General features: G+C 46.3%; 1 protein-coding gene across 1 annotated transcript in view; it reads left to right on the top strand.

Moving 5' to 3' along the window:
* LOC104509627 (lysine-specific demethylase 2B-like) overlaps positions 1-9,254 on the top strand; it is a gene marked incomplete at both ends in the record, with an annotated part of 35,411 nt that extends 26,157 nt beyond the window's left edge. The window contains 2 exons of the mRNA XM_010151634.1: positions 303-757; positions 9,168-9,254. Coding sequence (XP_010149936.1) covers positions 303-757; positions 9,168-9,254 — 542 coding nt within the window. The remainder of the gene's footprint in view (positions 1-302; positions 758-9,167) is intronic.
* Positions 9,255-12,463: the final 3,209 nt, after the last annotated feature.

Here is a 12,463-nt window from a genome sequence, read left to right as displayed (position 1 = left end):
GCCTACTCTTAATTGAAGGCATAGAGGACTGAAGCTTTGAAGAAAGCATAATTTTTTCCCTAAATGTTTCCCAGTCATTTGAACTGAGTAGATGTTAATGAAAACCAGAATTAAAACAACCCACCGACCCACCCCCCCACCCCGCCCCCCATTAAAAATCGGCTGAATCGAGCCCATTCCTGTCACATACTTACTTATCCAGTGCCCTTTTAAACAGGCAGCACCTAGACCCAGTGGTAAAGAAGAGTTTAAGCTATGAATGACATCAGGTAAACCTTCAGCATTCTTTTTCTAACTTTCAGATGCAAAAAGAAAACGCAGCACAGACAGCTATTCATCAGATTCGTGGTTAGACATGGATGAAGAATCTTGTGATGCCCATATCCGGGAGGAGAAGGATGACAGCTTGGATAAGAACTCCAAATCCTTGGTGGATGCCTCCTCCTCACCCAACAGCACGCACTCAGAAGGGAAGGAGGGTGCAGGAAGAAAACAAAAAGCCACAGTAATGAGATACCTAAAAAGAACTTTGTCTAATGAGTCAGATGACAGCGTAAAATCAACGACCCCCACGGACTATCCCAAAACACCAACGGGGTCTCCAGCTACAGAAGTTTCAACCAAATGGACTCACCTCACAGAATTTGAACTGAAGGGTTTAAAAGCCCTGGTGGAAAAGCTTGAATCTCTCCCAGAGAACAAGAAGTGTGTTCCAGAAGGCATCGAAGATCCGCAGGCTCTCCTGGAGGACATGAAGGTGGGTGTGAGAGCTTACTGATCCACACAAACTGTATTCTGTGAGCACAGAGGACAGCAGGAGATCAGAAAGCAAAGTTCTGCAGCAGAGGGATGGCAGCCTGTGTGTAGTGACCAGCTCATACCAGCCTGCTGTGCCACAGAGGGAAATCACGCGTCTGTCAGAGCCGTCTCAGCCTTGGGGGGTGGTGGTTGGCAGTCTGACGCAGCTGATGCAGTCCTTTCTGACCCATGCAGAGTGACCAAAAGTTTAGATCCTCGCATAGTTCAGCACTTACGTCCTGTGTCTAAATATACATCCAGAAGTCTGTTTATAGTCTTAATCTGCCCTTTTGGGTCTGGTGTCTTTCTGGAGTACATCTGATTAACCGACATACACAACGTAAATACTTGATTGTAATTCAGAGCATATATTGTCTAATGTTTTCAGTTACTTTTTTTTTCTTTCACCTTTTCATTTTCTTTCCCTCCATTGCCCTCTATAGGTTGACAATTATTATTCTCCACTGGTACAATACACTGGGTTTGGAGATGGTGTGCAGAGTGAACGCTCACTAGTGACAGAACTCAGAGTTTCAGTATACTGGAAGTGGTGCCCCATCTGACGTAGGGATAAATTGCTCCTGCAGGCCAGCATGGCCTTGCTGCTTCTAGTCCCAGCCCTACCTCTGCTCCGTGGCATCCGTTTGACCTGCTTTGTTCGCTCTTTCGTGTCTTGTTTTCACATTGGATAAAATAGGCATATTAATTTAACAAAGCTGAGAGCAGCATACTCCTGTAATTTTGCTGGGACTTGTGAAATCAGGCTAAAATTGTCAGCCTGTCCTCCACAGGCCTAGTACTATGGCAGTTTGGCCTGATTTGGAACTATGAGGACGGATTTGTGATCTTGGGTTTGGATTCCTAGTTTTGTGCTGTTTCTGTGTGCAGTGTGGTTCTTCAGCTCCGTATGTTCTGTATACCAGAGCTGTGCAAGCCATGATCTGAGGGGAAAAATGCATGTTGATATGGTAAAGGGAGAGCCTGCGCTTTTTTCAGTGCAAGTAGTGTAACAGCTGCTTAGAAGAGGCTTCAGAGCCAGTTAAAGACAACTGAACAGATGCAGTGGAACCATATTCCACAATCTTGGAGCTTGGAAGTGTGATACACTGCACTCATTTTGGTAAACCACAAGAGCTGAGAGAGTCTCTTCTTGCCAAATCAGCCACTTCGTACGTGAAAGTGGACAAACCTGCCCAGTGTCGTGGCTGTAGATTCACTGGCTTGCTGTGGGATTGGATGTCTTCTAGTCAGAAATCCAAGTGAAGCTTCAAATGCAGGGTTTGAATTTGTGGTGAAGGAGAAGGAAGGGCAGCGTTACTTTTGCCAGCTTGATGCACAGACCAAGTTAAATGCACTGCCCCTTCTGGAAGTCGCAGAAAGAGGTACAACACGTAATCGGTGGTGCAGATGTTCAGAGTATGATCCTGCATGCTCTTCTGGTGACACACTCCAGTGCACTGTGAGACATCTCACTACAACGCGGCAAGATACCATATGTGAATCTGGTTTAAAGCACCATGAAGGAGTATCTGCTTTCTTACTCCTCTTAAGAGCAGTGGATTCACTAGGTGGAGCGATAGAGAGCTGCAAATGGACATTTAAGAAGAAGGCCCGAGCCGTGCCCTTTTTGGTGATCCTGTGCTTTAACTGGTATTAAGTGGGCATTGCCAGTTTATTTTGTGCATCTTGTGGAGTTGCAGTCTTGGTGTTACATCTCCTTTGATAACTGCCTGCTTCTAAACTTTTTCTCCTTGCCAGCACACACTGTAACCATCAGGATGTAGCCCAACATGTGGATATTTATGGTTCCCTGCTGGTTAAAGAGCCCATGACCACATCTAAACACCATGCATGCTGCAGAATTGTTTTCTCTGGAATCACCTCTGTGTTTGGTGAGACTGTGACTGATTAGTCAGAGTAAGACCTTTCAAAAGGATGTGAACTCAAACATTTTCTTGAGCAGTGGCTAAAGAACTGTTAAAGAATTTTCTTACCCATCTTTTTTACAATACTGGCCCATGTATAAGGCAGCCCTCAGTTTTCAGAGAATGGGAGTTGATACAGCATAGTAAATTAAAGCCCATATAGCCTGCTTCCTCCATGATTTTCCCTATAGCTGCATAATCTGCTTGCTGGATGCTCTGGAGGAACTGGGGCAGTTTGGGGGAGTTGCGCTTATATCAGTGGTTGCTTGGTTCCTCTCAAGTCAGGAGTGGAGCCCAGGACCTCCAGCACAGGCCTTCCCTTTGCTCCTCAGCAAACTCTCTGGGGCAACCACTGACAAGGTGTCTCCCTTCCTATCGGGTGCCGGGACCCTGGATGCAACAACCCGTTACTCCTTTCTGCTGCTGTGTTCATGGACGTGGTAGAGAGCAGTGCAGTGGAGCCAAAGCATCCTGTCTCCTTGTAAGCCATGCATACCAAAGCAAGGAGTTTGGTTTACTCCGTTTGTTGGCTTTAAAAAAAAATCAGGGATGTGTATCAGTGCATGTTTAGGGCTTCAGCCTTCAAAGGGTAGAGCATGCTCCTGGGACAGTTGCCAAGTGACTGGTTTCAGCCCCTCGCAGGATTCTTGTGCTGCTTGGTGTGCAGAAAGCAGCTGTTCAGTATTCTGTTCCGCCCTTGCTCCTCGGCATGTGCTGGGTACTCCTGGGCTGAACACGGCGGGAGGATGTTCACTTGGGGTTCCCAGTGATGCTCGTTGCTGCGTAGTCATGGGCTTCCCAAGTGGGCATTGATGAGCTGTTACTACCTCTGGTTCACAGGTGGCAAACTGAGGTGCAAAGAGATTTAAGTGACTGTAATTTTCAACACTAGTTTTATGTGCTGTGGATGTGACTGTCAGAAATTCAGAGTCGTCGAATAGTTTAGGTTGGGAGGGACTGTAAAGACCATCTAGTTCCATGTTAAAAGTTAGCATTATTTAAGAATCATGCATGCAAAAGAGAATTTTAATGGTATTGAAACTATAATTGCTTAATGTTTCTGCAGAGCAGAAGTTCTGATCTTTAGCAGCCAGACCCCAGGCCAGGTGTGAGGCAGAGTAGGAACATACGATTCACGACTGCCTGTGGAAGCTTGGTTTAAAAAATTTGCCCTGTGTCACACAGAGACATAATGGCAGAAGAAGAAATACGGTCCTTTTTTCCAGAGTGGTGTTTTTACCTTCTTGACCACTAAGTCATATTCCCTCTTACTTTGCTACTGGTTTTCCAACTTGTACAGAAAATAACGTGGGGATTTTGTGGCTAGCATTAGCAGTGGGGTGAGCAGAAGCCTGGCACCTCGACCTCACCCTGATGAATATCCAGAGCGTCACTTGTCTGTGTGGCTGAGGGGAGGCAGGAACCCTGCAGAAGCAGCTGTGCCGATTGTACGTGCTGCGGCGGTGTTCGCCTCTATTCACAAGGTGCATTTCGTGGGCACCCTGACTTTTGGGCATGTAATATATTAATAATACAGCCTATAAAAAGTACCCTTTTAATGCACCCATTTGAGAGTTATTTTTAACAAATGCATAGCAAGAACATGCTCTGACAGGAAGTCTGAAAGCTCTTGCTCTGCCTGGAAAGTCTTGAGCAAGTTTCTTCCTGAAGAAAATAAATCCATGTTCGTTGTAGCAGTTGTCTTAATGAAATACACTCAGGAACTTTTCTGTGTGACATTCAAGTCTGTCTTTGTGCTTCCGTAAGATAATTAATGTTTTCAGAAAACAAGATATGGGTACCTAACACAGGAAAAGGGAAACCATTGTATTTAGTGATGGGAAGTTTCACAGAACAGATCTGGTAACTGGCAGAGAATCCCTGCTTTCCCATCTGAGCAAGAGCGCAGTGAAAGATGGGCGACTGGATTACTGCTCTCAGTGGTAAATACAACTACAGCTATATACAGCTATTTAATGTCAAGTAGGTGAGACTCTTTGAAGTAATTTATTTTCCTTATGAGAAGGGAGACTGAAAACTAAACTAAGCCTGTGTAAATTCCTTACATGTCATCTAAGCTCCTAACTAACTGCAACTGTCTAGTGGGGACACAGCAATCCAGAAGTGCCAAGCTCATGCCTCTGCAGATTGAGAACCCATTTATCACCGTGATCGATGGAGTGCCGCAGCACAAGGGAGGCCTATTTGCAGAGCATAACACGGGCCTCGCTTGGGGGGCGGGTCAGTTCTTCCCCCAGCTCGAACCAGGAATTCAGATCTCGTTGGCTGCAGCTCTGCTGTATGGGCACTGTACTGCACGAGACCTGTGCTGCTCGCCACCAAAGGAGCTTCTGGAGGCCTTCGGACAGCAGTGCTGCCTCCGGAGCAGATGGCATCTGAACAATCGGCTGAGGAGATGCAGTCCTCTCCCCAGATGTCTGCGGCTGGGCTCTGTGGGAGCTGTGCGTGCCGCAGACCGGAGCGGGAGTGGTACAGGTAGTCGAGCCTCCCTGAGCGTGCCCAGCTGCCCAAGCTGCCGAAGGACGGCAGGCTGGGCAGTGTGGCTGTTGGCCGGGTGAGCAGCCAGAGGATGCTGCAGCGCCGGCCCCGGCATCCTTGGGTTGGGCGTTACCATGGGAGGCACACGGAGCCTGCAGTCCTACCTTGTGTTCCATCGTCCGTGTCTTGAAACAAAGTAGGAAACAGTGCAACAGTTCCCAGTTAAAAACTGAGTTGCAGCTGAAGTTAAAAACTGAGTTGCAGCTGAAGTTAGGGAAGTGCTTACACTGCTGATGAGGAGAAGGAGGCAAAAAATAACCCAGAAGGGATTTGACTTAGATGGTGCCTTGGGGATTGGAAGAGTTTCATTGTGTGGCTTCTCCACTTCCTATTTAGCTACCAGATAGTATGTCAGTCTACTGAAGATGCAATTTGGGTGGACCTGTGCCTGAAGAAGAGAATAGAGAGGTAACCATCTTACTTCTTGTTGTAGTTTGCACCCCACGTCTCAGGACAGGTAAAACTGAGCAGACCTTGGCAGTGTCAGTCTGCATAGAATCATAGAATCACAGAATGGTTTGGGTTGGAAGGGACCTTAAAGATCATCTAGTTCCAACCCCCCTGCCATGGGCAGGGACACCTTCCACTAGACCAGGTTGCTCAAAGCCACATCCAGCCTGGCCTTGAAGACATCCAGGGATGGGGCATCCACAACATCTCTGGGCAACCTGTTCTAGTGCCTCACCACCCTCTCTGTGAAGAATTTCTTCCTGATATTTAATCTAACCCTCCCCGTTTTCAATTTGTACCCATTACCCCTTGTCCTATCACTACAGGCTCTTGTAAAAAATCCTCCCCCAGCACCCTTGTAGGCCCCCTTCAGATACTGGAAAGCTGCAATGAGGTTTCCTCGGAGCCTCCTCTTCTCCAGGCTGAACAAGCCCAATTCTTGCAGCCTTTCATCATAGCAGAGGTGCTCCAGCCCTCTGATCATCTTCGTGGCCCTTATTAAACCCTCTGCCAGCAATACTCATCTGTGTGCAGCCTCTGATTTCGGCACACAACATTTCTGCTGCGTTACCAGCAGGATGAGAATTCCTTTGCTGCTGTTGGGGAAGAGGATTGTGAGATCTGCCTCCTCATAACGCCACAGACATGCCCCACTTCGGAGCAAAAATGCCGCCCTTCTTCAGAAGGGACTGTGGAAGTCCATTAGGGCAGAAGAAACTCAGTTTGAAGAACAGAGTTTGTCAAATATCTGCAACTCCTTGGCAGCAGAAGATTCTTGTGCAAGACAGATGATATCTACTGAAATATGTTCTTACTTTTTCTTGCCAAGAAATCTTACCCCCTTCTCATTTTGATGACAGGGAAAAAAACTTCCTCTACTGAATGCATTTCAGGGGAGTCATTCCTTGCTGTGCTTTTGAAATTAATGGCTAAGCTGAATCCTTATGTACTTAATCAGCTTCTTCCCATCATACCTGCTGTTGTCACCACAGCCTTCAAGTGTAATGAATCAGGCAACCTTGTGCTGGATGAGCATTGCGTTGTGTCTCTAACTGGGGTCCTATGGCTTTGCTTTATCTTTTCTTTTTTAAGCAGGTGAATGAGTCTGCTCCTCCGGCTGGTAGTATGCTGATACCCGATGCCAGGGCAAATGTGCCGTGGCTATGGGTCTGTTGCTCACACATCCCTTGTTTTCAGCTGGCTGAGATGATAAACTGCCATAGTTTTACATTTCTCCTTGGGTAATATTTTCACGTGATACATATGATAACAAGAAACCTTGTTATCCTGCCAAGTTGTTGGAATATACTCTGCTTTCTGTTGAACTCAGAGTCTCTGACAGTCGTTAGTGGAAATGTTAAGATTTTCTGCCCTACAAGCTTTCAAATCTATGAGTAGCAAAGTAAAGAGGGATTAATTTGTCCTTTGTTTATATGTTTCTCAAGCTGCTGCCTTGTTCTGGAGAATTTTGGCTTTGCTATGAGAATACAAAAGCCCTCTCCATTTTTAGGATTGAAAATTAACTTCCAGAATCTGGTCACAGTGCAGACAACGCAGTCACTCTCTCAGAATAAAAAGGACAGGAGAAAAGATGCTCGCGTAACCTCGGCTCAGCCAAGAGTTAATTTGCCAGTGACCAGTCTGCATGTAGAAGTTGTTTGCTGTTTCACTCGAAGAGTGTGCAGCTGAAGGTAGGCTACGGGCCCCACATCAGAGCCAGGCTGGGGCAAGCTGCGTGTCACCCCTGACCAGCCAGGCTCTGCCGGCGCACGCGCGGCACAGCCACGGTGCCGGACTGCCAAAGCTGGGCTCGGCCACTGGTGACTCTCCCGGGCGAAGCGGTGCGGAGAACAGCCTTACTGCTGTGCCTGTACCTGAAGCAGCACTCTGCTGCTGCTGTGCTTTCTGGTAGCGAAGCAGCTCTCGTTTCAGCACAGACTGGGGATTGAGTTGAATCCAGCAGGTTGCTTGAGCTCCAGGGAGAGAAAGACAGCCCCAGGGACACGCAGCCGGAGCCTGCTTTCGATGCTGGTCTGCCTGCTCGGGCTCCTGGGGCCTGGAACCTGCCATCGTACTCCCAGCTTCAGCTGGATGAGTACCTATGAATTCCAAGTGCAGTCCCCATTAAAACAATTACTGTGTTTTAAGCTCTTTTCATAGGATGTGGGAAATTCCTAATTATTAAAGCTGTACTCTGGGGACTGAGAGAGTCTGGTCCCAATTGTTGTCTAATTGAGCTTTTTTCAAGAAGTTGGTATGCTTGGGAGCAACACCATTGGACTTCACAGTCTGGGTTATCCCCTGAACCCTATTACAAGGTGATTTCCAACCTGCAGTCCTTGTTTTATTGGAGCATTTTTTTTTTCCCACTTAACCTGTTATAGTGCTTATTTGGGCTTCAGTTTTCAGCAGCACAGCAAAATCCTCCTTCCGACCCCTGTGTTGTTTCGTTGTTGTCTTTTTCAGCTACCCGAACTCCAAAGGGAGAGCTTTGCAGCTAGGTTAGGAAGTAGGCAGAGTCAAGGGAAGCGAGCGTGGACTGTTCCCAGCTGCACAGAAAGCGTTCTTCCCTCCCTCTGTGCTGGATTTCACGGTCGCGGGAGGGATTCACGGCAGGAGAGGCTGTGTCAGCCGGGGCAACCCACTCAGGAGATTTCTAGGGCAGTGCATCGAAGCAAAAGGATTTGGTGGGGGTGGAAAGGAGACCAATCTTTTTCCTTAATACTGTGCTACCCAGTGTCAGATCGTTTCCTAGTGAATAGGAACCTGAGTGCCTTACGTGATCATGCCAAGCGAACTCGCTCACACCTGCTCTGCCTTGCCCAGCGTTGTGCTGGGAAGGCCAGCGGAGATGACCGTGCTCTCGGATTGCCACGCGCGTCAAGATGGCAGGTGACCGTGCAAACTTTGCATCTTGACTTCCCTAAGTGTTCAGGAATCTGGGGATTCCTGCCGTCCCAGCCCAAACCAGCACAATGCCTGATGCCCTGTGGCTGCAGAAGTAACGGGGGCAGAGCCTGGGTGCCTCTGGGCCCTTCTGTAGACTTGGTTAGAGAGGAGGTGTGGGTTGTGGTGACTGGGGGTGTCATTTGGGATTTACTGAGCTGGAGTTTAAAGGGAGAGCTGATACTGGTATTAGACTGATACCAGTGGAAAACCACCAGTCTTTTCAGACACGACAATTTTAAAGCAGTCTGTAAGATTTGAGATGATTCATGGCTGATTTTGCTGTTCTGCAAGCAACTTTGCATCATGGATCTCAATGACGAGTGCAAGAGGTTCCCTGGGAACCGGACGTTGGGAAGCAGAAGTAGCTTGCAGAGATCTTGTCACTCTGTCCTTCATTGGAGTGGAGTATTGTCTTTACTAAGTCTCTGCACTGTTCAGTTAGAGACTTATTTCTCTGGTTAATAAAGGCCTTTTCATTTGCAACAGAACATACTGAAGGAACACGCTGATGATGACCAAAATCTTGCCATTTCGGGTGTCCCTGTGGTCAGCTGGCCCAAGAAGACCACAAAGGTAATGAGACACAATTACTTATTAATCATTGTTGTGCTAGGCCTTGGGGTTTCTTTATCTGTAATCTGACAAAGTGCTGTGTATGATACTTCGGCAGCTGCTAGCGTTTTTAACATGAAATGTTATTTTTAATGGTTTTATGATTAGGTGTTGAAGCAGAACATAAAAGTGCCTCGGCAGGGAGAAATCGTTAGTGTTTCCATTTAAAAAGAATTTGTTTGGGCCTTACTTATCAGCTGACATGTCTTGGTCATTTGCTAGTCATGGTTAAATTTAAAACTGTTGATGCAAGGTTTTGTGTAAAATGAAATGATGTGTAAATCCTACAGACTGGTCACTTAGTAAGCACCTCATCTGGGCGAGGGGGTGATTTTTCTCTTACACTATGAGACCTCCTGAATTCTCTGTACGAGTGTGCCGCTGCTGTGTCTGTCTATCTTCATTTTTCCTCCTGCATATGGGAGTAGCACTCTCCCTTTGCAGGAGGACCGTGAGGCTTGCTTCATTAATGCCTATAAAGAATTTGAAATAATTAACTAAAGAATAATGTCAAAAGGCTGGATGTTATTTATAACGGTGGTATGTTTACCACACTTCAGTTATTCACATGCTGTAAAAGCAGCTTTGCTTATTTAGAGGATGTCTCATCGCTTCTATTTTTACTTTCATTTTTCACTGAATTAGTTTTATAATACATAATTCCTTTAGAAATACTGAAAGGGTCGGTCATCTCAAATCAGGCTTCAAGCTGAAAATCTGTTGTTGTCATCATTGCAAATAACTTTCAAATAATTAGCTGAGTGAATTATTTTCCCTGTTCTCACTTTCTGTGCTGGTGCAAGTGTCATGCCTTTGGATATAATCGCTAGTAGCCACGAGAATTTGCTGTTTTCGGATGGGAAGTAGGAGACCATAAACGTCAAGCTGCCACCGGAGAGCGGGGCAGCGTGAGCGTATCGTGTTCCTTCTTGGTTTCTGTTTGCATTGTAGCTGAGCACATTTCAGATAAGTTATATCTTGTTAAATACGGGTTTCCCTCTTAGATTGTAATAAATCTGTGGGAATATGCCTTGTGTTTAAAATATTTATTTGTTTAAAAACAACAGTGGAAAAAACCTTGAGAGGTGCCCACTCCCCTGCTTCGGTAGCTGCGGTTGGAGCATCAGTCAGGTGTACTCTGGGCATTGCATAAACCAAAAACCCTGGGACCAGGGGAGAGCTGCTGTGTGAAACGTGAAAAACAAAACCAAGAAACTACTGACTTTGTGCTGTGTCTTTTGAGCTTAGGGTGGGAGTGAGGAGCTTCGTATTTTCAGACTGTTACAAGCTTTGGTGTTTGCTAACCTTCTTGTTAGCCTTTTTTTTTTTTTTTTTTAATCCCCCATAAATGATTCATTTCTTCTATTTTATTTCTGTGCACTGGCAACTGTAACTGTACAAGGTTTGTATTTTTTGTGACTTAAATCTTACCTCTCTTTGCCAAATCCATCTTGCTGGCTGCAAGGTTGGTTGGGTTGTTTTTTTAACTTGCTGGTGTTTATTTTCCTTTAGCCTTTCAGAAAGCCAAAGCTTTTAGAAGGCATCATTCCCAGTGCTAAGGACCAATAACAAACAATTAAACACCTGGGCTAATAACAAATATGAGGAAAACTTTCACAGAAAGGCAGGTGTTGGATTGAAGGTTGGACATTGATAATAGAATAAACCTTTTCACCATTCTCTTCAAATTTAGTTAATCTGGGATCTGTTTGTAGTATGTCTTCTGGTTTAGTTAAAAGGTACACATGCAGCTGTGGCTGAATGTTTCCCACAAGGAGTTTGTTGCTGCACTTCTGACTGGCAAATGCTTGTGTCATCTTCCCTTGGCTGGGGACAGAGGGCAGGGAAGACACATCGGCACGTCTTGGAGTTGAGCCTTTCTTTAAGTCCCAAATGAAGCTATGCTGGAAAGACCATACAGGGGAGCTTTGTGTAAGGGCAGTGTTACTGGTTCCGTTTGGTTATTTCACCTTTGTTCCCGCAAAGTCCTGATAATGAAGGTTTTACAGAGAAGAAAACGCTCAAGGAGGGAGAAACTCCCATTAAAACTGGATTGTAGCTGGTGGAGCAAGTCTTCATTGTCAGAAGTTCGCACAAATGTTGAGCACCAGGCAGGGGAGTAAAGCCGACCCGGTATTTTGCTTTCTGTAGCACTGCTCTCGCAGTATAGAGGAGAAATGCCAAATCCTTCACAGCGCCTTTCCTGAGATGCTGGCGATAGGATGCAGCATGGTACCAGCTGTTGTGGGGCTGGTGTATCGGCTTCCAGGGGCAGGAGGATTGTCTGATTCCAGGTCCATAAAGAAAAAGAAGGGAACTGAAATCCAGAAAGAGGAGGCATTAAGTGGAAAACGTGGCTCTTGCTTTCCCCCAAGAGAAGGCTCCAGAAGAGATTTAGAAAGACAAGAGCAGCAGATGGAGAAGGAAGAATAAAGCCAGCATTAAATGCCAAAACATTTCAAAGAAAATGGAAATGACTGTAAAGAAAGGAGGGGAAGAGACTAGAAACAGCAAGACAGCAGGATGAGGAGAGAGGCAAGTACTGATTGGAGATGGAGTGGGGAAACAGCAGAGGGAGAGAACTCTTACAAAAGTAACAGATCCCTGGAGTGGGGACAAAGAATGACGTAAACTCTGTGAATAACCCCAGTCCTGGAGGGGTGGGCTTAGTGATGGTGACTTGCTTTTGAAGGAACAGGCCTTTAACAACATGAATGATTTCCAGAGCAGCAAATAATATTTCCCTTGAAATTTGAGTCACGGTTTCTTTCATGTGCTGTTAGTGTGACGTGCCCACAGTGTGCACAGTTCTGCTCTGCAGAACCGCTGCCTGAAGGCTGTGAAATTCTGGGCTTTGGGGAAGAAACATGTTCACTTGCCTTGAACGACAGTTGGCAGTGGCTGCGGTGTGATGGGCCAGACGTTTAACGAAGTCCGTGGAACACCTGTCCATGTCTTGTGGCCCCGTTGGGCTGCATCGCTCACCTTTTCTAAAGGCATTGGGGCTCTCGGATTCACTGCAGGTCGCTCTCAAAAAAAAATTGCTCACTGAGAAAAGAAACAGAAATAACGATGAAAAATGTTGTGAGGAGATGAAATAAATGGGTGACGTTCGATGATCTTGTGGTTAGTGTACAAAATGGGAGGTGAGGGGCTGCCTTCTGTTCCAG

Source organism: Eurypyga helias, unplaced genomic scaffold, assembly GCF_000690775.1.
Source record: "Eurypyga helias isolate BGI_N326 unplaced genomic scaffold, ASM69077v1 scaffold5390, whole genome shotgun sequence".
In the NCBI taxonomy this organism is placed as follows: domain Eukaryota; kingdom Metazoa; phylum Chordata; class Aves; order Eurypygiformes; family Eurypygidae; genus Eurypyga; species Eurypyga helias.
The sequence above is the reverse complement of the archived record's forward strand: the minus strand, read 5'-3'. Positions and strand labels throughout refer to the sequence as shown.